Genomic DNA, 21,583 nt, shown 5'->3' with positions numbered 1-21,583 from the left:
GACATTTCTAGCGCCTAAATACAGACACTAGTAACACTTACCGCCTGTCGCCGTCTCCGCTCCTGTTCTCGCTTCCTATCCATCTCCCTCTGATCCATGATAGGCTGTGAGCTCTGGGCAGGAGGCGGAGGTGTAGGAAGAGGATTTTGCACATGTGGCTGCTGCTGCTGCTGTTGCTGCTGATCCTGCCTCCTACGAGCCTCATCATGCACTTTCCTTGCCTGCTCCTGAGCATCATCATCTTCTCGAGACCTAATGAGTGCAGCAAACAGAACAATACATAAGATACAGAACCCAACATTCTGAAATAGGCAGACATAACACATGGGCCTACACTGCAATTAGACTATAGTATTTCCAGTAAACACACTTGTTGCAAAAGGAAGTACATGTTGGTGTACTAAAGTGCTATGACTTGACGATAGAGAGGTTTGCTTTGCAGCTCCCACTGGTTAAAACCTGGTACTGGTTGTAATGTCCTGTAATGACATAAGGGGATCTGTGGGGAAAAGGTGAGAACTACAACACACAAACAGGGGGGGATTAAAGCGGGGTACACGCTTTCAGTTTTTTATTTTTTCAACCAGTGTTTTGATCGAAAAAATAAATAAAAAATAAATAAAAGTGGATACATAGCTGTACCCCAGCAACAGCAGGAGAGGAATTCCTTGTCACAAAGGAACTGAAGGAAGGTGTCCCAGAAGTAAAGATACCAGATAGGTCAAGGAAGTCAGAGCTGCATGAACACTCCGTGGCTCTTTAATCGCTAGCCGAACAGCCGCTGCAGTTATACTGCGGCAGGTTAGCACAGCTGCGCAAAACGTTGTAGCTATACATCGGCTCGTTAAGACACTATAGCAAGCACGCGCGTGCCAGGCGGGCGTGATGTCAGGGGAGTAGAGACAGATCGTGTGTTCCTACTAAGTAGGAACAACGATCTCTCTCCTCCCCCAGTTCGTCACATCCCCCCACAGTTAAAAAAAAAAACACGCCTAGGGAACAGAGTTAACCCAACATAAACCATAATTTATGACATGGCATACATTGTCGTTTGGCAGGACTTTATGGGGACAATGTCCGCAGTCTCTGATCATCTCTAGTATCATTGTCCGCAGTCTCTGATCCTCTCTAGTATCATTGTCCGCAGTCTCTGATCCTCTCTAGTATCATTGTCCGCAGTCTCTGATCCTCTCTAGTATCATTGTCCGCAGTCTCTGATCCTCTCTAGTATCATTGTCCGCAGTCTCTGATCCTCTCTAGTATCATTGTCCGCAGTCTCTGTCCATCTCTTGTATCATTGTCTGCAGTCTCTGTCCATCTCTTGTAGTATTTTGGGGTCAGTCTGGAGCTCCTCTTTAAGTTGTCTGCTGTGTTTACAGTTTGCTACATGCAGAGAGTTTTTTTTAAGAACAGATGAAAACCATGCGCAGTAATCTTGATGCATCGTGATGCATCGCGGAATCGAATCGTGGACTTGATAATCGTAATCAAATCGAATCGCGAGACCGGTGAAGATGCGCAGCCCTACACAACATAACGATGTACACTGCCAGAATACTATAGGACCTACATGAGAGGAGGCACATTTTTTTTATTACGGGTACTTATATTACGCAGCGCTTTACATATATATCTTGCATTCACATCAGTCTCTGCCTTCAAGAAGGGAGAACATACAAACTCCTTGCAGGTGGTGCTGTGGTTGCGATTTGCACCGACGACCTCAGTGCTTTCAATGGAAAAAGTCCCAACAACTTAGCCACTGTGTAATTTCTAAACAAAATCTGATGTGAATAAGATCAAGAAAATCAAGTCTAAAACACGCTGCAACAATCTTACATGTAGCCCTGGTTCACACTGGTGCGATTTGACATGTCAAATCTGGGGCATTTGCCGGCAAAAATCGCTGCACCAATTTTAAAAAGTAGTCTCTGTAATCGCGGCCTAAATCGGGACTGACCAGCGGGAGTGAAATTGTGCGAGTTCAGCTAAACTCGCACGGCTTCACTCCCGCAGCCCAGTGTGAACCTGGGCATATAGAAAAAAAATGGAATTACAACAAATTGATAGCAACAAGCTAAAAGCCACGCACTGCTTCTGCATATTAGGCCACTTTCATCCTGGGGTGGGGGTGCGTTGGTGGTTAAGCGCCACTAGTGGTGCTTTTCGGCTGTTAGCGGGGTGCCTTTAACACCCGCTAGAAGCTGAAGAAAGGGCTAAAAGCGCCTGTGCTGAGGCGCTGCCAACGGGCTTTGCGGGCACTTCAGCAGCACTGCCCATTAATTTCAATGGGTAGGACGTTTTGAGAACAGGGTTTACACCTCGCTCCCAAACCACCCCAAAAGAGTCTGCTTTCAGAACTTTCCCCATCCCGCACCGCCCTGCAAGCAGGGGAGGCATGAGGCGCTTTCGGTCACTTTTTTTTAGAGCTAAAACGCTTGAAAAGGACCACAGTGTAAAAGGGGTAAAACACGTTCTTGTGGAAAGGCACCGAAATTTGATCTTCTACCACATTTTAATGAGCCATACACATTCACTGATAAATGTGCAACCAACCACTGTGTTCTGTAAATCTGCATTAAAATCAGTAATATACACTTACCTCATTCTCTCCTGCTCCCTTCGCATTCTTTCTGCATGTTCTGCCTGCAGTTTTAGCGCCCTCTCTCGCTCCTCCTTCTCTCGTGCCGCACGTCTGAAAAGCTCAAAGCTATCACTGGATGACTTCCCTGGAGCAGTTGGGGTGATTGGTGTTTTCTGTACAAGGCTTGCCCAAGAGCCCATGTTTTTAATCTTTAGGTCCTAGGGAGAAACAGTTACATAAATCAGTTCATGTTCAAGATGAACAACATCTGCTTTGTTTAGCTTTTGAAAAAATTAAGCTTTTATAAATGACTTCATAGGATCAATTCACAAAGCTTTACACAAGGACAAGGATTTAGCAGCATTAAAGCCGAACTCCAGCTAACATTTTAAAATAGGTGCTTGGACAAAGCTGGTCCACAAAAACAATTACCTTCATTAACAAATGTGTCTGCCGACAGCACTGTATGAACTGTAGATAGCATCAGCTACATACTGTATATAGCTTCCCCATTCTGCTCCCGGAAAAAAATCAAGTCGGGCTGAGGTGAAGAGGCGGTCAGATGTTGTCACCAATCTCCAACTTCAGCTTGAGGAAGCCTTGTGTTTATTTAAAAAAAAAAAAAAAAAACACAAGCCTTCTGTAAATGGTTGGACAGTGCTCAGCTCGCTGGGAAGTTCCTATACTGCTGCCAGAACACATCCCTGTACAATGCATGAAGCTGATGCTACAGTTTATACGGTAGCAAGAGAAGGGAGAAAACAGCACAGACTAAGGGTGTAGCAAAAAGATCAAAGTGCTTCATTAAAAATATATGTACTCGCAAAATAAAATGTGAAAGAGCACCTATAGTCCACGAGAGAGCCTACTAAAGAGGGGCAACATTCCTCGAAAAACAACCCCTCATTTACAGGAGACCATCGTCCACTGAGAGCTGCCCTTGGTATTGAGCGGGCCGAGCAGGAGTAGAAGATACTTCTGCCATCCAGCCCAGCTCTTCAACTGGCCACACAATGATCTGAACGCTGTGGCTGCTCATCTATCCTTTCTTGTGACTGTTGTGTGGAGTGTGTTTTTGTGGACTAAATGCGCCATTTTACATTTTATTTTGAATTTATATTTACATTATGTTATACATAGCTTTTTGGTTTGCTATGGTCAATTTAGAGAGAGTTTTGGCCGGCAACATGTTACTTTTTCTAATGCAAGATGCTTCTGAACTACGAAATCCGATTACATCTAGCCTCGACACTGGTGGGGGCATTCCGGAATGCTGGTACAGCAGGTTTATCCATCAGGGCTTTGTAACTGAAGAATGCATATCAGAACCTTCACCTGGAAGAAAGTCATGCCCCCTAGCAGGGGAGTATGGGAGTATAGCTTGGCTTCAAACCACCTGGTGTCATGAAGATTGAAGTGCCTGATTACCATGACTGCAAACAAAAGCTTCAAAAATCAACTGCCGCTAAGATGACAGATTTCCTGAGTTACAAAAAAAAAAAAAATCAAAGACCAGTTGTTACTAAAAAAATTTGATCCGGGTCAAATAGCGGTGATTCATGGACGAATGCTGCCCCTAGTGGACAGTACAGCATGCTCTCTAGAGGACAGGCAGAAGAACAATATATTAAAGGACTGCCTCTAATGGATTTTGCATTAGACAGTGGGTGTTTGTATGGGTGGTGTCTAAGTGGGCTTTAACCACTTGAGCCCCGGGTCATTGTAAAATGACGGCTTCACGGTGGCTCTGAAAATTGATTCCTCCGGCCACTGGGGGGCGCGCGAGATGCCGATGCGCGTGCCTGGCGGTCGCGATGTCCGCCAGGTACCCGCGATCGGTAATGACAGAGCAGGGACGTGGAGCTCTGTGTGTAAACACAGAGCTCCATGCCCTGTCAGGGGAGAGAGGAGACCGATCTGTGTCCCTTGTACATAGGGACACAGATCGGTCACCCCCCCCTCCACACACCCCTTCCTCACCCCCTAGTGTTAACCCCTTCAATGCCAGTCACATTTATACAGTAATTAGTGCATATTTATAGCACTGATCGGTGTATAAATGTGTCAAAAGTGTCCGATGTTTCCGCCATAATGTCGCAGTCCCAATAAAAAAAAAAAAAAAAAAAAAAATCGCAGATCGCCGCCATTACTAGTAAAAAAAAAATAATAATAATAATAATAATTCTGTCCCATATTTTGTACGCGCTTATTGCGATTTTATTTTATTTTTTTACCAAAAATATGTAGAAGAATACGTATCGACCTAAACTGAGAAAAATTGTTTTTTTTTTTTTTTTTTTAAATTTGGCTTTTTATTATAGCAACAAGTAAAAAAATATTAAATTTTTTTTCAAAATTGTTGCTTTTTTGTTTAAAGGGGAAAAAATAAAAACCGCAGAGGTGATCAAATACCACCAAAAGAAAGCTCTATTTGTGGGGAAAAAAAGGGCGTCAATTTTGTTTGGGAGCCACGTCGCATGACCGCGCAATTGTCAGTTAAAGCGACGCAGTGCCGGAAGCTGAAATTTCACCTGGGCAGGAGGGGGGTATATGTGCCCGGTAAGCAAGTGGTTAAAAATAACGCTTGGCCTAAAGTTCTTCCTCTTTTTGCCTCTTGCCATTCAGCCCAGCTGAAGATACTGTACACAGAAGATGGCCTTACGTAAAGTATCATTGATGTTCATTTGTTTCATATGCTCTGTAATATTTTCTTTTATGTTAGCATTCCTATTTTCTTGGAGAATAAATGAGACTCTTGCTTATTTAAAACAGTGTATTTATGTTTTATAGCCAACCTTGTTATTGTACCATTAACTTTATCAGAGCTTTGCTAGACTAGCCAATTATAGGAATAGACCAAATAAATATGTATAATAAATAGGGGAAGTCCATAACCACCCAATATTTATTTCATTTGGCACCCCAGAAGCAGGGGTAAGGTAATAAATTCTGCACAGAATCCAAGTCCCAATGTATTTTTGTCTTGAGTTCCTATAAGCTAAGGAGTCCCTAACTCCACAAGAGACCCAGAACTGAAAGCATTTCTCTCAGGTGGACAAGATTTGCGCTGGTTCGTGAATTCTGCGGCCCTGATAGAAATGGTCCTAAAAGTTCTGATATATTCCATCAGAGAGAAGACGCGCAGATCCGGTGAGAATTTTGGCTGGTATATGTGTACGTGTTAACACGTGCTCTTAACTCCATGACCTTTTTTGCGATACGGAACTGTTACTTTAAATTTATGTCTCTCCCCCCCCCCCCCCCCCCCCCCCCCAAATAGATTTATTTTGGTGGTATTTGATCACCTCTGATGTTTTTATTTTTTACACTATAAACAAGACCAACAATTTAAAAAAATATATATATATTTTTTCCCCCATCAATTCAAGCCAATATGTATTTTTCTTTCTAGTAATGGCGATCAGCGACTTGTAGTGGGACTACGATATTGGGGACCAGTGCTAAAAAAATATGCACTGTTACTGTACTGACACTGGCTAGGAAGGGGTTAACTGTGTGCCTAGCTGGTGTTTTCTTACTGTGAGGGAGGTGATTTTACTAGGAGAAGGCATAGATCCGTGTTCCTGCGCACAGGAACCATGCCTTCTGTACTGACAGAACAGCAATCTGCCTTGTTTACATAGGCTGACCGCCACTCTCCCTCTGTACTGAAAGGATCGACGGGTACCGATAGACAGAGTCAGCTCCCGCTGTGTATAAATACCAAGTCACTAGGTGCGTGATCGCACAGAGCCGTGCCACTTTGCTGCCATATATCGAAGTTATATTGCCAATTGCCTGAGGAAGTGGGATGGGACTTTGGAAGCATTGGCGACAATGTATCCAGCCGTGTTTCAAATTACATTAACATCAATATTTTACCTTTTTGGGGGCAACAGGTGTCTTGGGTTCCTGCTTTTGCTTCTCTTTCTCAGGTACCCCTTGAGAAGTGATGCTTTCAGGGGGTCTCACTGGGCGACTTCCATCAATGGGTTTCATTTCTGGCCCTAAACAAAAAAAAATAATAATACTAAAATAGTGGTATATAAATTATATTAAAAAAAAGAGCTGGCAAGAACCAAGTCATTTAACCACCAGAGACATTTTTTTATTTTTTTGCACACATTAAAACCTTGTGCCAGAGGTTTACTTAAAAATCCGTTATCTGAAAGCAGAGACCATGAAGATTTAACCAGCATCAGTTGCATTTCTTTGTCACAAGACATCAGATATTTTTTCCACCCACCATGGCCATCTGGAGCCCGCAGGAGAGGCAACAGAAGGACAACTGTTGGCTTGACAGTAATGAGCACGGTCTTGACTGCTATAGCAGCCAGGAATGTGTTTAAATTTGTATTTTTGTTTTACCTGTAAACTTATTTTCTTGTAATAAGTCACAGGACACAGAGGAGTGAATATTCAAAACAAATTTAGGTTATGCTGCCCTCTTCAGGTGAATGTAAAAAAAAAAGAAAAAAAGAAGATCTCTGCCCAGATATAACTCTATGCAGCTCAGCTAAGCTTCCGTTTTGTAGCAAGAGGGAAGGGATATCTGCGTCCTGTGGTGTTCATGGAGGAAATAAATTCTCACAATATAAAAATGCAGGTAGGCAGGTTCATTATTGCAGCTCAGCTTATATTCTGCCATAGAACCCCATGTGCGGGGTTGTCTGAACCCCTGCTCATTCGCAAGAGTGATGTCACCCCGAGTTAGACTCCATTCACACCTGATCGACAAAACGCCCGACGCCGGACGCTTCTGTCGCTCGAGGGGAGAATTCCCATTGCTGTCTATGGAGATGGTTCACATCTCATAGACGCCGAACGCCTGTCGCCTGAAAAAAAGTCCCGGACCCTTTTTTTCAGGCGACATAGGCGTTTTCCCATTGACAGCAATGGGAAGACTTTGAGGAAAAAAAAAAAAACAAGGTGAAAGTTTTGTACTCGCGGCAAAATACGCCGCTACACGCGAACGCGGCTGTCGCTCAGATGTGAATGCAGCCTTAGCCAATAAAGACGGTAAAATTCTTTGTTGGCAAAAGAATTTAGACTGTTTAAAAAGGAGGTACTTTAGCTTTATTTGAATATTCATGACTTCTTTGGATATCCCAAAGCATTGAACATGAAGGATGGAACGCACAGCAACAAGATTGAAATGCCAAAAACCTAGAAAACACACAAAGGTGGCATCCCCATGGGCATAAACATCTACATGGTAAATAAAACTTTGTAAGGCTATCAATGGATATTCTCCTTGCACGTTTACAAACTTGAACAAAAGCTTGGTACTGAATAGCTCAGAAGCACTGACCCTCCAGATTTCCAATGCAGAAACTGATAGACAGGTCCAGGGCAAAAAGGAGTAAGATCTTGATAGAAGCTTCAGAGAAAAAAATTGAATGGTTTAGAAAAAATGTGATAAAAAAATACTTCACCAAAACAGGTCCATTACCCAATCTCAGAGTGGGCGTGGTTATATGACTGTGCTGTAGGGGCAGCCCTATTTCTTTTTTTAGCCAGTGTCCAATCTCCTGACGGTAGCCTGCATACAACCCATGGTCCATAAAAATGAGCCCTGTGTATTGTACTGCACGGTTAAGATAATTCTCTTACCTTCCATGACTGAGCCAAAACCTCCTTCATTTGTGTTTCACATGTTCTCTCTATGAGACACTGTAGCTCACAAGAGGGTTTCAACATCGTAGAAAATGCTGCCAATCCAGAAAGCATTGGGCAGGACTTAGGTAAGGTCAGTTGCCGATTGACAAGCTACATGCTTATCAATCAGAAATAGCAACGCTAAGAGACACAAGTCCTGCCATTCTTCTTATCCCTCTGTAGTCACAGCCTACATGACAGCAGCAACTCTGCTCTGAATTTAGGAGCAGTGCTGCATTGTTGCCACGCCATTACAGAAAGCTACATGAGGTGGACTTTACTGGGAAACTCAACAAGTATTTGTGGGACATTGCAGGTGGTCTAAGAAAACGGTAAGGGCTCATGCACATGGGCCTATAAAAGTGATGAAGCACATTTTTTCCATAGTTCTAGGTAAAAGAACAAAAAAAATAAAAACTAAACTCACTTGGCTGAACATGGCTAGAAGCTTTTAGCGGTTCTGGAAGTTTGTGGGGTTCACTCCTCATGCCAGGGGAAAAGCCTTCCGGACGCAAAGATGGAGAATGCCGTTTATCTTCCTTCACTACCAGCGGCTGAGGCTGCAACACAGATGATCCTCTCATTTCCTGTGGAGCAGACAAGTGTGTTAACAGCTACAGATATCCAAAGTCTTTCCGTAAAGGAAACATCTAGTTTGAGAAAAACATTGCCTGTCGTCCTTAAAATGTTAATTGCCAAGCTGATCTCTATCAAGGAAAATCAAAAACGAACTAAAATCAGAAGTCCATATGTCTTATGGGAAGATTTTTGTTAAAATGGTCTGTTTACAGGATCTCTTTATGTATGAATGAACACAAACGGCATTGATTTGTGTCTTACGTCTGCCTACTTGTAACTGCTAAGCCAAGGCTGAGGGGGATCCACTTCTGTGGTCTAAGCGAGGAATGAAACCAGATGTAGATTTTGGTGCTGAGCTGCACCCTAAATTGAGAACACAGTGAGGAGAGTCTAGTGTCTTAGCTACTCTATATATTACTTAATGGCAACTTCAGCTACAGAGAGTTGCACTGGGGGTGGGGAGACAAAAAATAAATAAAACACAGGAACACACACAAATGTCCAAGATACAAGTGTGATTTTTAGTGGCCGAGTCAAAATTGACTGCTGCATCTATCTGCTACAAGTAGATAAAGTTTACGCACTGTTGAAACAAGCGTCTTCCTGTGGTGTAGTAGTAGCTTTTAAAGGTGACTGGTTACACAGTGCTCCAATCATGTGGAATAATCATAAATAATAGATGCTACACATAGTTTACACCACAAGCAGCCATTACCCGTGGAGCCCAGTGATCTGTACCTGCTTTTTAGACAGTCCGGCCTGCGGTGACGAAGGATGTGAAAGGCCTGCAAATGGAGGAACCTGAGATGAATGAAGGAGAGGAGATGGGGCCTCCCGCAAGTGACCTAGACAAACCAGAAACAAAAATGTTGCAAAGAAAACAAGACAGCTTCATCTATATCCACTAGCAATTAAAATGCCAGGATCCCCAAACTTTCTAAACAAAGAACCAGTCCAGTATCCTTAAAGCGGAGTTCCAGCCTATTTGACAACAATGGCTGCAATGATAGATGACCATTCATTCATGCTCGGATACTTCCCCCCCCCCCCCCCCCCCCCCAATTTTTGGATTCCAAAGGCTGCACTTCCGTCCATCCATTTCCACTTTTCCTGGGATAGCTGTATCATCAATCCCAGGACTCAATGGGCACCCTCCCCCCGCTAGCATTGCGTTATTTCAAAACCGGAAATTACATGATGCTAGGAGATCTGTGCCATTGTTTATTTGAGAATTCAGTCTTTTGTCTGTATTGGTAGCGGTGGTGGCAGCTGCAGGCACAACAGGAGCATCATTGTCAATCAGAGGTGAATTTATTGCACTATACTGGGAAAACTAGGTTAGTGCTTGCTAGCTTGCTGCCGGGTTTTATTCTTAACTGAAAAATTGCCATAACAGGGAGGGAACGTCCTTTGATGCCGCCATTGCTATGGCATCCTGAACATAACAAGTGTGCGGCGCTTTGTTTATGCGCATGATCGGAAGGTGCATGCTGAATAGCCAGTAGCGCCGAATCCCAGAAACAAGATGGCAGTGGGCTTCAGCTGCCCACAATGAAGATAGGAGTGTGTTGGGGGGACTGCAAATATATATATATTTTTTTAAATACAGGACACTGATAAAAGCTGCTTTACCCAATTATAACTGCTATCAGATTATGTGCAAACAACAGGAGCTGTTTAAAAAAAACAAAAAAAAAAAACACTGGAACTCTGCTTTAACACTTTAGGGAGGCCAATGGCAGGAATAGTGTCTCATAGTTGGTCTAAGTGGGAGAAACTGGTCCCATCATTGAGGTCAATGGAAGGAATTGTATGCCCAAGGACCATTTAAATGCATGAAAAGGGCCACAATGTGGCTCATGGGCTGCAGTTTGGTGACCACTGCAGAATGCGGTTCACTTATTTCACATGTTATACTGTCTAACCATTTTCACAAAAACACACCACTCACCTACAGAGTATGGCTCTGGTTTCTGTTGCCGTGGTGAGGGATGGTGGTGTTGGATTACTTGCAATGGCTTAGACTGCTGGTGCTGGACAAGCTGTGGATGGGGAGCGGTCATTGTACTTTGCAGGGTTGGAGGCGGCTGCTGGGGAGGGGGTGGAGCCTGCACTGCTGGCTGTTGGGAAGCTGTAGGTGGTGTCTGCAACTGATGTACATGGGATGACGTAGGAGCAGGGGGAGGAGCAGTGCTAACAGAGGAAGGAGAAGGGTAAGGCATGTTCTGCAGGTGCCGCAAAGACTGGGAAGTAGAAGTCAAAGGTGCTTGGTTCTGCACTTTAACAGAAGGGAGGAGCTGCTGAAGAGGAGATTGCACAGCAGACTGTTGGGATTTCTGTAATTGCTGCAGGTAAAGGGCCATCTGCGCATGACCAAGCTGAACAGGAGAAGGAGGGAGACTGCTACCTGGTGAAGATGGGCCATCATCCTCTAACAGGGCATGGGGAGGCTGTGAATGATGGTGGATAGAATGAGGTGGTGGTTGGTGGTGCGTTTGTACTGGGGGCGGCGGTGAGATAGATGGTGGTCGTACAGGTTTGGGAGGGAGGGCAGCTGCACGATTTGTAGGGCGAGAAGGTTGCTGCGGCATGGCATTATGCAGGGCTGTAAAAGAAATGATAAAGTAAATTAGAGCTATACCAGCAGGTACTAAAGCAGCAATTCATAATTACTTCCAAGTCATCATCCTTTTATACTATAGTATTATAAATGAGTTAAACTTACCTGGAGGAGGACTAACAAGGGCATGTTGGTTTAGATGGGGTGGAGAACATCGCTCTGGCTGACCACCTGTGAGGTGTGATGGAAGATCAGGTGGTGGTAGGTGCAGACCTGCCTGTCCATAGTGAGCATTAACAGCTTCAAAGACATTAGCAGGATGAAGAGGATGATGAAGAGATGGGTGAGAAGTGTCCAAGCTGGGAGGAGGGGCATATGAGGGTGGAGGGGTTGGCGAAGATGGCTTAAGGACATTAGGTGGTGGGGCAAGAGGCTGTTGCGGAGGATGGGGTTGATGGTGATGCTGAAGAAGACAGAAATAAAAAATAAAAAACTTGAGTCTTGATTTAAAAGTTGTTTGAAAATCTGAACACTCATACTTTAAAGTTTAAAAGGTGCAATCCCAGTTCACAAACATGGAGATCATTGTTCTGGTAAACACAATAAGCATAATGTAGGCCTTGTTGTAAATAAGTAGATTTTTAACTTACCAGTAAAATTCCATATCTTAGCGTACAGTATAGGACAGATGCAGAATATTCTTATGCCATGGGCGCTATAGGCGTGAACATTCAGGAGACTGGACACTAGCAAAGCTTTAGAGGACACACCTCCCCTAGCCCACACAATCAGATTTTCCACGGACAAAGCGCAAGACTTTTGTCCGAAGGGCGTTGGCCAGGAACTTGTCTTGCATACAAACGGCAAACAAACATAAAACTATGTTTGCCATCAATGCAAAGAGCACTGTGCCGTAACTGACTGTGAACCCAGAAGGAAGACCAGTTAAAGAAGGAAGCGCCGAGAGCTGTGACAGCACAGCGCTGGAGGGCTGCATTTGACAGGCAAGTCTGCCATAATCTGCTAGTATGCTGTGTATACCAACATATTCTGGCATAAACCTACAGTGGCAGATAGAGAGAGATTAATATTTAATTGTACAGTACAGGCAGATTATTCATAAACCATGGTATGTCCACAAGCAATGAATAGGAGGGGTGGGAAACAAAGGAGGCAAATTGAACTGTGCCAAAATGCCCAAGAAGGGTCAAAAGACCTCAGAGAGTCACTGTGAGAACCTTGCGGACAAAAGATGCATCAGCAGAAGATTGGATGTCCACCCGGTAAAACTTAAAAAAAAATATATGAACAGAAAACCAGGTGGTAGGTTTTTTTTGTGGAATGTAAAAATAAATGAAACAGAAAAGCAACATGTGCAATTAATAAAGCACCCCAGGGAGCTTGTTTGCACTACCAAGTTATCCAATGCCACCTTTAACTGAAAATGAACAAAAACAGTGCAGCGCTACCCTAATGAAATATATGAACCTACAGTGCATTCACCACGTATTCAGACCCCCTACACTTTTTCCAATTTTGTTTTGTTGCAGCCCGATACTACAGTACTTTGTTTCTTGTTCATCAACACACAGTACAACATAATGACAAAAGTGAAAACAGAATTTTAGAAATGTCTGCAAATGTATGAAAAGGGAAAAACTGAAACATCACATTGGCACATTATATTCAGACCCTTTGCAACGCCTCTTGAAATTTAGCTCAGGTACCTTCTATTTCTCCCGATCAATCACGGTGTAGAAACATCTCAGCAATGATCAAGAGAAATGGGAGACACCCCTGAGCTAAATTTCAAGTGTTGATACAAAGGGTCTGAAAACTTATACCAATGTAATATTTCTGTTTTTTCTTTTTCATATATTTGCAAACATTCCTAATATTCTATTTTAACTTTGGGGGACTGAGTGTAGATTATTGAAAACAAAAAACAGAATAGTATCGGGCTGCAACATAACAAAATTGAAAAAAAGTGAAGGGGGTCTAAATACTTGAATGCACTGTATAATGTGCAACTTCTAAAAACGTGCCAATAAATACCTGTATGAATAAATATAATATTCTTTAAATATATCATATGGAACCTGTGAAAAAATGTGCTGAATCTATATATACAGATGCTACGAATGCTATAAAGTGCAGGAGATAGTTTCACCTCAACTATGTTGCAAGCAGATTTCGTATTCATGGTTCCAAAGAAAAGGACAAAGAACCCTGTCTGTCTGATTGGAGCAGTAGTCTTGAGATATACTCTAATGGCTCTGACTACATCCAGGCAATGTAGAGAGGTGGAATGCCGAGACCACTTTCGGAGGAAAGGAAGAAACACAACCTTGCCATGAAGCATGAGAAAAGGCCCGCCACAGTTCAGAAACACGGCTGGCAGGTGTGATAGTGACTACTTGGCCTGGGAGATTCCCGATGGGTATAAAGAGTGCTTTCTGCAGGGCAGAACCAAGTTGAGGTCTTTTAATCACTTCACGACCGTCCAATGACTACATACGTCGGCACTTTAAAGATGGATATCTTGGTAACGGCAGCAGCTGCTGCCACAACCGGGGTGTCCATATTTTCAGTAGGCGGTCGTGTTTCCGATAATTCGTTTCAAGAGCACCGTTATTGGTGGTGGGCCCTCCCTCCCGCCGCTTACCGGAGCCGTCGGTAGCGGCAGAGGTGATCTGGTCCTTTCTCGTGCTGGTATAGATACGAGTGAGGGCAAGATGGCCCCCACCCGTCTCCTACCATAGCAGGGCGGAAGCGATGTCAAAACGTCATTTCCACCCATACGTCTTAAATGGCTATTTTTTCAAATGACAAATTAATTTTTATTTTTTTATTGCATTTAAGTCCAAATATGACATCTGAGGTCTTTTTTCAGGGATGGCATTCCAAAGTGATAATCATAGCAATCAATGGACCTGTATAAGTACCATGTGGATAATGCTTTGCCCTAAGTGCCAAGGTGACCGCCCCATGTAGGATCCAATGCCTAAAACATTACAGGCCGCCCCCCACAGAATGAGTCCAGCTTTGGCCTCCAAGGTTTTAAAAGAGGTTGCACCGATATGGATATACTGTTTCGATGTTAGCATTGGATTGAAGAATCGGAAGATTGAAGTAAAATAATAAAACTAGTTAAGCCAAGTGTGAGAGTTTGTCCATGAAGAAGAATAGGACCACCACCTTCAGACACTAGCACAAAACTGAGGACTCACGGTCTGATCACCTGAAGGTACAGGTCTATAATCCATGGTGTATGAATATTCTACCCGTGTCCCATACTGTACTATTAAGATAACTGGTTTTAAAACTTTTTTTCCCCTGTGGTAGTCATACAACCACACTTTATCTGCCTCACCCCCTGCAGGGTAAGGCCTGTAGGCTTAGAAAAGCATCAGCACATCATCATCACTTCCTCACTACAGGCTCAGTAAGCACCAGATGCCTTTGCAGACCTCTGTGCGTTTCTGACGGCCAACTTCCTCTACAGGCATTAATGTCTGCTTACTGCTTCTCCACCGCCCACCAACAGCGGAAAGGCAGACCCTCTTGTTCTGGGCAAACGTTATATGACGTTGCGCCTTCTTAAGCCACTAGGCGGCGCGGGCCCGTCGAGTCACTGGGGACCCGATGTGCGTGCCCGGTGGCCGTCCGCAATTGCCCAGTAACTGAGCAGGACCGTGGATCTGGTGTGTGTAAACACACGGATCCACGTCCTGCCAGGGAGAGGAGACCGATGGTGTGTTCCTTGTACAAAGAAACAACCTTCGGTCACCTCCCCCTGTCAGTCCCCTCCCCCCACAGTAAGAATCACTCCCTAGGGAACATATTTACCCCTTGATCGCCCCTAGTGTTAACCCCTTCCCTGCCGGTCACATTTATACAGTAATTAATGCATTTTTATAGCAGGAAACGCTGTATAAATGTGAATGTTCCCAAAAATGTGTCCGATGTGTCTGTCGCAATAAATCGCAGTCACGATAAAAAAATAAAAATAAAATAAAAAAAAAATCGATGATCGCCGCCATTACTAGTATATATTAAACAAAAATAAAATAAAAATTATAAAAATGCTATAAATCTATCCCCTATTTTGTAGCTGCTATAACTTTTGCGCAAACCAACCAATATACGCCTATTTCGTTTTTTTTTCTCAAAAAATATGTAGAGGAATACATATCGGCCTAAACCGAGGAAATTTTTGTTTAAAAAAAAATTGATATTATAGCAAAAAGTTAAAAATAGTGTTTTTTTCAAACTTGCCCCTCTTCTTTTGTTTATAGCACAATAAATAAAAACCGCAGAGGTGATCAAATTCCACCAAAAGAAAGTGCTTTTTGTTCATTTGGGTACCGTGTTGCATGACTGCGCAATTGTCATTCAAAGTGTGACTGTGCTGAAAGCTGAAAAATGCCTTGGGTGGGAAGGGGGTGAAAGTGCCCTGTAGGCAAGTGGTTAAGGATGCAAGGGGTGAAGACCTGGGTCAAACAAAAGGGTAAGATGTCAGGTATGCTGAGGCAACATGCTAGCGGCTAAATGTCACCCTATCACAAAAAGCCCAAAGAGGCAGAAGAAACTGGCAGCAACAAGAAAGGGACTATGGCTTTACTGCTAGAGAATAAGTCAAGCTTGCACTACTATACTTCCAGTATCTGCTGTTTATAGTATGTCACTTATTAGGTTTACATATACTTAGACAGTCAAATCTAAAACAGCTGGCTAAACAAGAAAAAATAGGATTTTTGTACTCACCGTAAAATCCATTTCTCTGAAGTTCATGGACGGACACAGCATCCTTTGACAGTAGGGTTATGCACCTTCCTTCTAGGAGAGTTTAGGCAGAATTGACAGCACTTAAAGCGTCAACAACCTTTCCTTAGTGCCGCTCCTCCCAGGGGGCGTGGCTCCCCGGGCATAACCCACACCCTGCTCTAGCAGCCTCGGTTCGTAACAAGCAGTACAAACAAAGGGGTAGGTGCTGTGTCCGTCCATGAACTTCAGAGAAATGGATTTTACGGTGAGTACAAAAATCCTATTTTCTCTTTCGTTCATGGACGGACACAGCATCCTTTGACAGTAGGGACGTCCCCAAGCAGTGTCAAAAAATTTCAAGGGGTGGGAAAAAAACAACACAGCAAACCAAGCTTCACCCCAAACAAAACTGGAGTTACTCAACGGAGGAACTCCAACCTTAAACTGCTGCCTGTAACACCCTGCGGCCGAAGGAGGCATCAGAAGATGCACTCACATCCACCTTGTAAAACTTTGAAAAAGTGTGGACCGACGACCAGGTCGCAGCCTTACACACCTGCAACACAGAGGCTTGATGTCGGAAAGCCCAAGAGGCACCGATCTCCCTGGTCGAATGCGCCGTGACCTGAAAAGGAGGCACCCGCCCCTTCAGGGCATAGGCCTGAAGCACAACCTGTCGGATCCCCCTGGAAATGGTGGCCGACGAGACTGCCAGACCCTTTCTGGGACCAGACACCGACACGAACAGTGAGTCCGACTTCCGGAACGGAACCGTCGCCGACAAGTAAACTCGAAGGGCCCAAACCACATCCAGGGAATGTAAAGTGGCCTCCTTCGGGTTCTTCGGCTGAGGACACAAGGATGGAAGAACAAATGTCCTCAATGTGAAAGGCCGAAACGACCTTTGGAAGAAAAGAGGGCTGCGGACGCAGCACCGCCTTATCCTGATGGATGACCAAGTAGGGGGCCTTGCAGGACAAGGCCGCCAATTCAGGCACCCGTCTGTTCGAGGTAATAGCTACCAGAAAAACCACCTTTTGTGACAGAGTCAACAAAGGGGTCTTCCGAATGTCCTCAAAGGGAGCTCGCTGAAGCACCGAGAGGACCAAATTCAAGTCCCATGTGGGCAGTGGAGGGCGCACCGGGGGAGCCACATGGCGGACCCCCTGCACAAACGTGCGTATCAAGGAGTGCGCTGCCAAGGGACGCTGAAAGTAAACAGCCAGAGCAGAAATCTGGCTCTTGACCGTGCTCAAGGCGAGAGCCTGATCCACTCCCCGCTGTAAAAACAGCAGAATCCGGGACACCACGTATGTACGAGGGTGCCACTTCCTCTCCTCACACATAGAGATGTGGACTGTCTGCGTACGATGGTAAATCTTTCGTGAAGTAGACTTCCGTGCGCGCAGCATGGTAGAGATCACCGAGCCCGACATGCCTCGGTCCTTCAGTACCTGGCTCTCAACAGCCACGCCGTTAAAGCCAGCGACTGTAACGCAGGAAGGAAGATCGGACCCTGCGACAGAAGATCTTCTCTCAGGGGTAGACGCCAGGGGGCTTCTGCCACCAGACGCACCAGGTCCGCGTACCAGGAGCGGCGCAGACAGTCTGGGGCGATCAGAATTGTTGGAATCCTCTCGGCTTCCACCCTGCGCAGCAGGCGAGGAAGAAGCTTCAGAGGAGGGAAGGCGTAGATTAGGCGATAGTGACCCCAATGAGCCACCAACGCGTCTGACGCGTCCGCCCACGGGTCCTTCGACCTGACCACGAATCGTGGCACCTTTCCGGTTGAGGCGGGACGCTAGAAGGTCCACGTCTGTAGTGCCCCACTTTTTGAACAGACCCTGAAACACCTCCGGGTGGAGAGACCACTCCCCTTGATCCAGAGTTGTATGACTTAGGAAGTTGGCTTGCCAATTCTGAACTCCCGGAATGTACACGGCCAACAGAGCCGGAACGGACCTTTCGGCCCACCGAAGAATGTGCGCGACCTCCGTCGCTGCAGCTGAGCTCCTTGTGCCTCCCTGATGATTGACGTACGCCACGGCCGTGGCGTTGTCGGACTGGATCCTGACCGGTCGTTCCTGCAGCTCCAAGGACCACCTGGCAAGGCACAGCTTGATTGCTCGGAGCTCCAGAATATTGATCGGCAGGCGGGACTCCTCCCGAGTCCAGCGCCCCTGGGCTGACCGAGCGCCCCAAACGCCCCCCCCCCCCCCCCCCAGCCGGAGAGGCTGGCATCCGTCGTGACTACTGTCCAGTGGCACGGCAGAAAAGACTTCCAGATCCGAAGCACCGGAGACGTCAGCCACCACACCAGGGAAGACTTGACCAGATGGCTCAACTGAACCTGGTAATCCAGAGAAGACGGGAGCTTGTCCCAACGTGACAGAATCTCCTTCTGTAGTTCCCTGGTGTGGAATTGGGCATACGGGACCGCCTCGAAAGAGGCCACCATCAGACCCAGAACTCTCATGCAGAAGCGAAGAGACGACCACTTCTGGGTCGGCAACTGCCTCACCGCAGATTGCAGGGTCTTCAGTTTCTCCGATGGGAGGAACACTCTCGCCTCCACGGAGTCCAGGACTAGTCCCAGGTATTCCAGGCTCTGGGACGGAACACTGACTTCTGGAGATTCAGAAGCCAGCCGAACTCTTGGAGAGTCTGACACGTGATAGACACGTCCTCCTCTAACTCTGAGCCTTGAGGAAGCTCGCAGGAGAAGGTCGCCCAGATATCCCACGATAGCGATCCCTCGCTGTCTCAGCTGGGCTAGTATCAGGGTGAGCACCTTGGTGAAAACCCGCGGTGCCGAAGTCAGGCCAAACGGGAGGGCCTATTTCTGCCTGACCTCTCCTGTCGTTAGGCAGAAATAGGCAGAAAAAAACGGAGGCTAAGGCTGCTAGAGCAGGGTGTGGGTTATGCCCGGGGAGCCACACCCCCTGGGAGGAGCGGCACTAAGGAAAGGTTGTTAACGCTTTAAGTGCTGTAAATTCTGCCTAAACTCTCCTAGAAGGAAGGTGCATAACCCTACTGTCAAAGGATGCTGTGTCCGTCCATGAACGAAAGAGAAAGGACCTTAACGCTGGAAAAATATTTAGGATATTCAGCAACTTCAAGACCGGAGTCCTCATATCCAATAATGATAAGTTAGTACAGGAAGATAGATATTTTTACAGCAAGTGTTATAAAAATGCAAATAGCAAAATGCTGGGTATATCACATTTATATTATGCATGTGTGTAATTTGCAAGCATTTTCAATTACTTATAAATACCTTTCTAGACTCTTTCCCTGAGTGATTCTTTTTCTTCTGTTTGTGTGTTGTTTCTGGAAAGAAAAGATGATCATTAAGGAAACATTGTTTGCATTTCAGCTTCCATGATCAGGTGAGTACAGGCCCTAGACCAGTGATGGCGAACCTTGGCACCCCAATGATGATCATCACTGCAGTGTAGTTGAGCATCATGGGAAATGTAGTTCCAAAACATTTGGGGTGCCAAGGTTCACCATCACTGCTCTAGATGCTTCCTCCTGAATAGTGCAAGATTGTTCTACCTGGGTCTGACTCCTCACTGTCCGAGGTGCTGGATTCACTTGAACTTTCAGACTCGGAAGAGGAGAAACCTTTCCCCTTACCAGAAATAGACATGGGCGCTTCTATTTTCTCTGTAAAGGAGACAAAGTTAGCAACCACCACAAACACAAACTCAACAATTCTTCTGGTACCTTAATTATTATACAAAAAAAAAAAGCAATTCAGTATCTAAAATCGCCTACACAAAACTGTTCATGATTATGTGAAGATGGAACCGATATATTCAGTGGAAACAAATATTTGGGAATAAAACCATGTTTTGTAACACGTTACTGGTATTCGTAATACATTAGAGGTTACTTAAGACATTTCATTTTGTGCCTTTTTTTAAATTTGAAAGAATGTCTTAAAACATAACCCTAAACTACTACCCGTTACTGCTCACAAGACTTTGGGGATTTAATTTTAACATTTAAAATTCTAAAAGTCAATACCACCACCAGAAAATCCTGTGTGTAAATTTCAGCATCATAAGTAATGCCAAGTATTGTTAAATCCCGAATGGCCATAGCTACTAATTAAAAACTTCTCTAGTTTAATATGAGGCAATACCTAAACACTTTCAATTTGTATGCAATCAAGCAGGTTCTCTCATTACATAGTTGAAAGTAAATCTAAAGGAACTTGAACAAGAAAATTGTATAATGTGTGACCAGTTTCAGGGTATCCAGAGCTCCTCATAACATGCAAGTATGCATGGCATACGTGTTCATTATGGCACACTCTTACCCTCTAATGTGCCCCATTCCAGTATTATGAGGACCACACTCTGCTTCATCGTTCTGTTCTAGGCTGCTGCGGTTTTCTCCTAGACCTTTTCTGGGACCGCGATTGGCAGCCAATGATAACCCAAGTCCAGCACATGTACACTAGTTGCATTGTCCCAGCACATAGCTCCATTCTGGGAACCATACAGATGCTGGGAATGTACACTTTACAAGGGCCACAGGCAGAATACATCAATTAAAAATAAAATGGCAAAAGTGTCCGATACCAAAAAAATAAAAACTGCCGATAATTTTTATTTAACCACTTCCTTACTGGGCACATATACCCCCTTCCTGACCAGAGGACTTTTTGCGATTCGGCACTGCGTCGCTTTAACTGACAATTGTGTGGTCGTGCAACATGGCTGCCAAACAAAATTTACATCCTTTTTTCCCCCACAAATAGAGCTTTCTTTTGGTGGTATTTGATCACCTCTGCGGTATTTATTTTTTGCGCTATAAACAAAAATAGAGCGACAATTTTGAAAAAAAAATAATATTTTTTACTTGTTGCTATAATAAATAGCTCATTTTTTTTCTCAGTCTAGGCCGATACGTATGCTACATATTTTTGGTAAAAAAAAAAAAAAAAAAAAAAAAATCGCAATAAGCGACTGGTTTGCGCAAAAGTTATAGCGCCTACAAAATAGGGGACAGAATTATTATTTTTTATTTTTTTTTTTTTTTACTAGTAATGGTGGCGATCTGCGATTTTTATTGGGACTGCGACATTATGGCGGACACATTGGACACTTTTGACACCATTCACATTTATACTGCGATCAGTGCTATAAATATGCACTAATTACTGTATAAATGTGACTGGCATTGAATTGGTTAACACTAGGGGGTGAGGGAGGGGTTAAATGTGTACCCTGCCTAGTGTTACTAACTGTGGGGGAAGGGGACTGACTGGGGGAGGTGACCGATCTGTGTCCCTATTTACAAGAGACACAGATCGGTCTCCTCTCTCCCTAACAGGACGTGGATCTGTGCGTTTACACACACAGATCCACGTCCTTGTCTCTGTAACCGTCGATCACGGGAGCCTGGCGGACATTGCGGCCACC

At 44.6% G+C, this 21,583-nt stretch overlaps 1 protein-coding gene across 4 annotated transcripts in view; it reads right to left on the bottom strand.

Moving 5' to 3' along the window:
* Positions 1-21,583, bottom strand: part of BRD4 (bromodomain containing 4) — a 90,533-nt gene that overhangs the window by 2,450 nt on the left and 66,500 nt on the right. For all 4 annotated transcript variants that reach the window (XM_040346267.1, XM_040346270.1, XM_040346269.1 and 1 more), the window contains 9 exons: positions 19,707-19,817; positions 19,426-19,478; positions 11,547-11,844; positions 10,773-11,426; positions 9,560-9,666; positions 8,670-8,829; positions 6,467-6,591; positions 2,603-2,802; positions 42-252 (listed from right to left, as the gene is read on the bottom strand). In XM_040346267.1, the coding sequence (XP_040202201.1) occupies positions 42-252; positions 2,603-2,802; positions 6,467-6,591; positions 8,670-8,829; positions 9,560-9,666; positions 10,773-11,426; positions 11,547-11,844; positions 19,426-19,478; positions 19,707-19,817 (1,919 nt within the window). The remainder of the gene's footprint in view (positions 1-41; positions 253-2,602; positions 2,803-6,466; positions 6,592-8,669; positions 8,830-9,559; positions 9,667-10,772; positions 11,427-11,546; positions 11,845-19,425; positions 19,479-19,706; positions 19,818-21,583) is intronic.

The sequence above is a fragment of the Rana temporaria genome, chromosome 3 (genome assembly GCF_905171775.1).
Source record: "Rana temporaria chromosome 3, aRanTem1.1, whole genome shotgun sequence".
NCBI lineage: Eukaryota > Metazoa > Chordata > Amphibia > Anura > Ranidae > Rana > Rana temporaria.
This window is presented reverse-complemented; position numbering and strand designations above follow the sequence as displayed.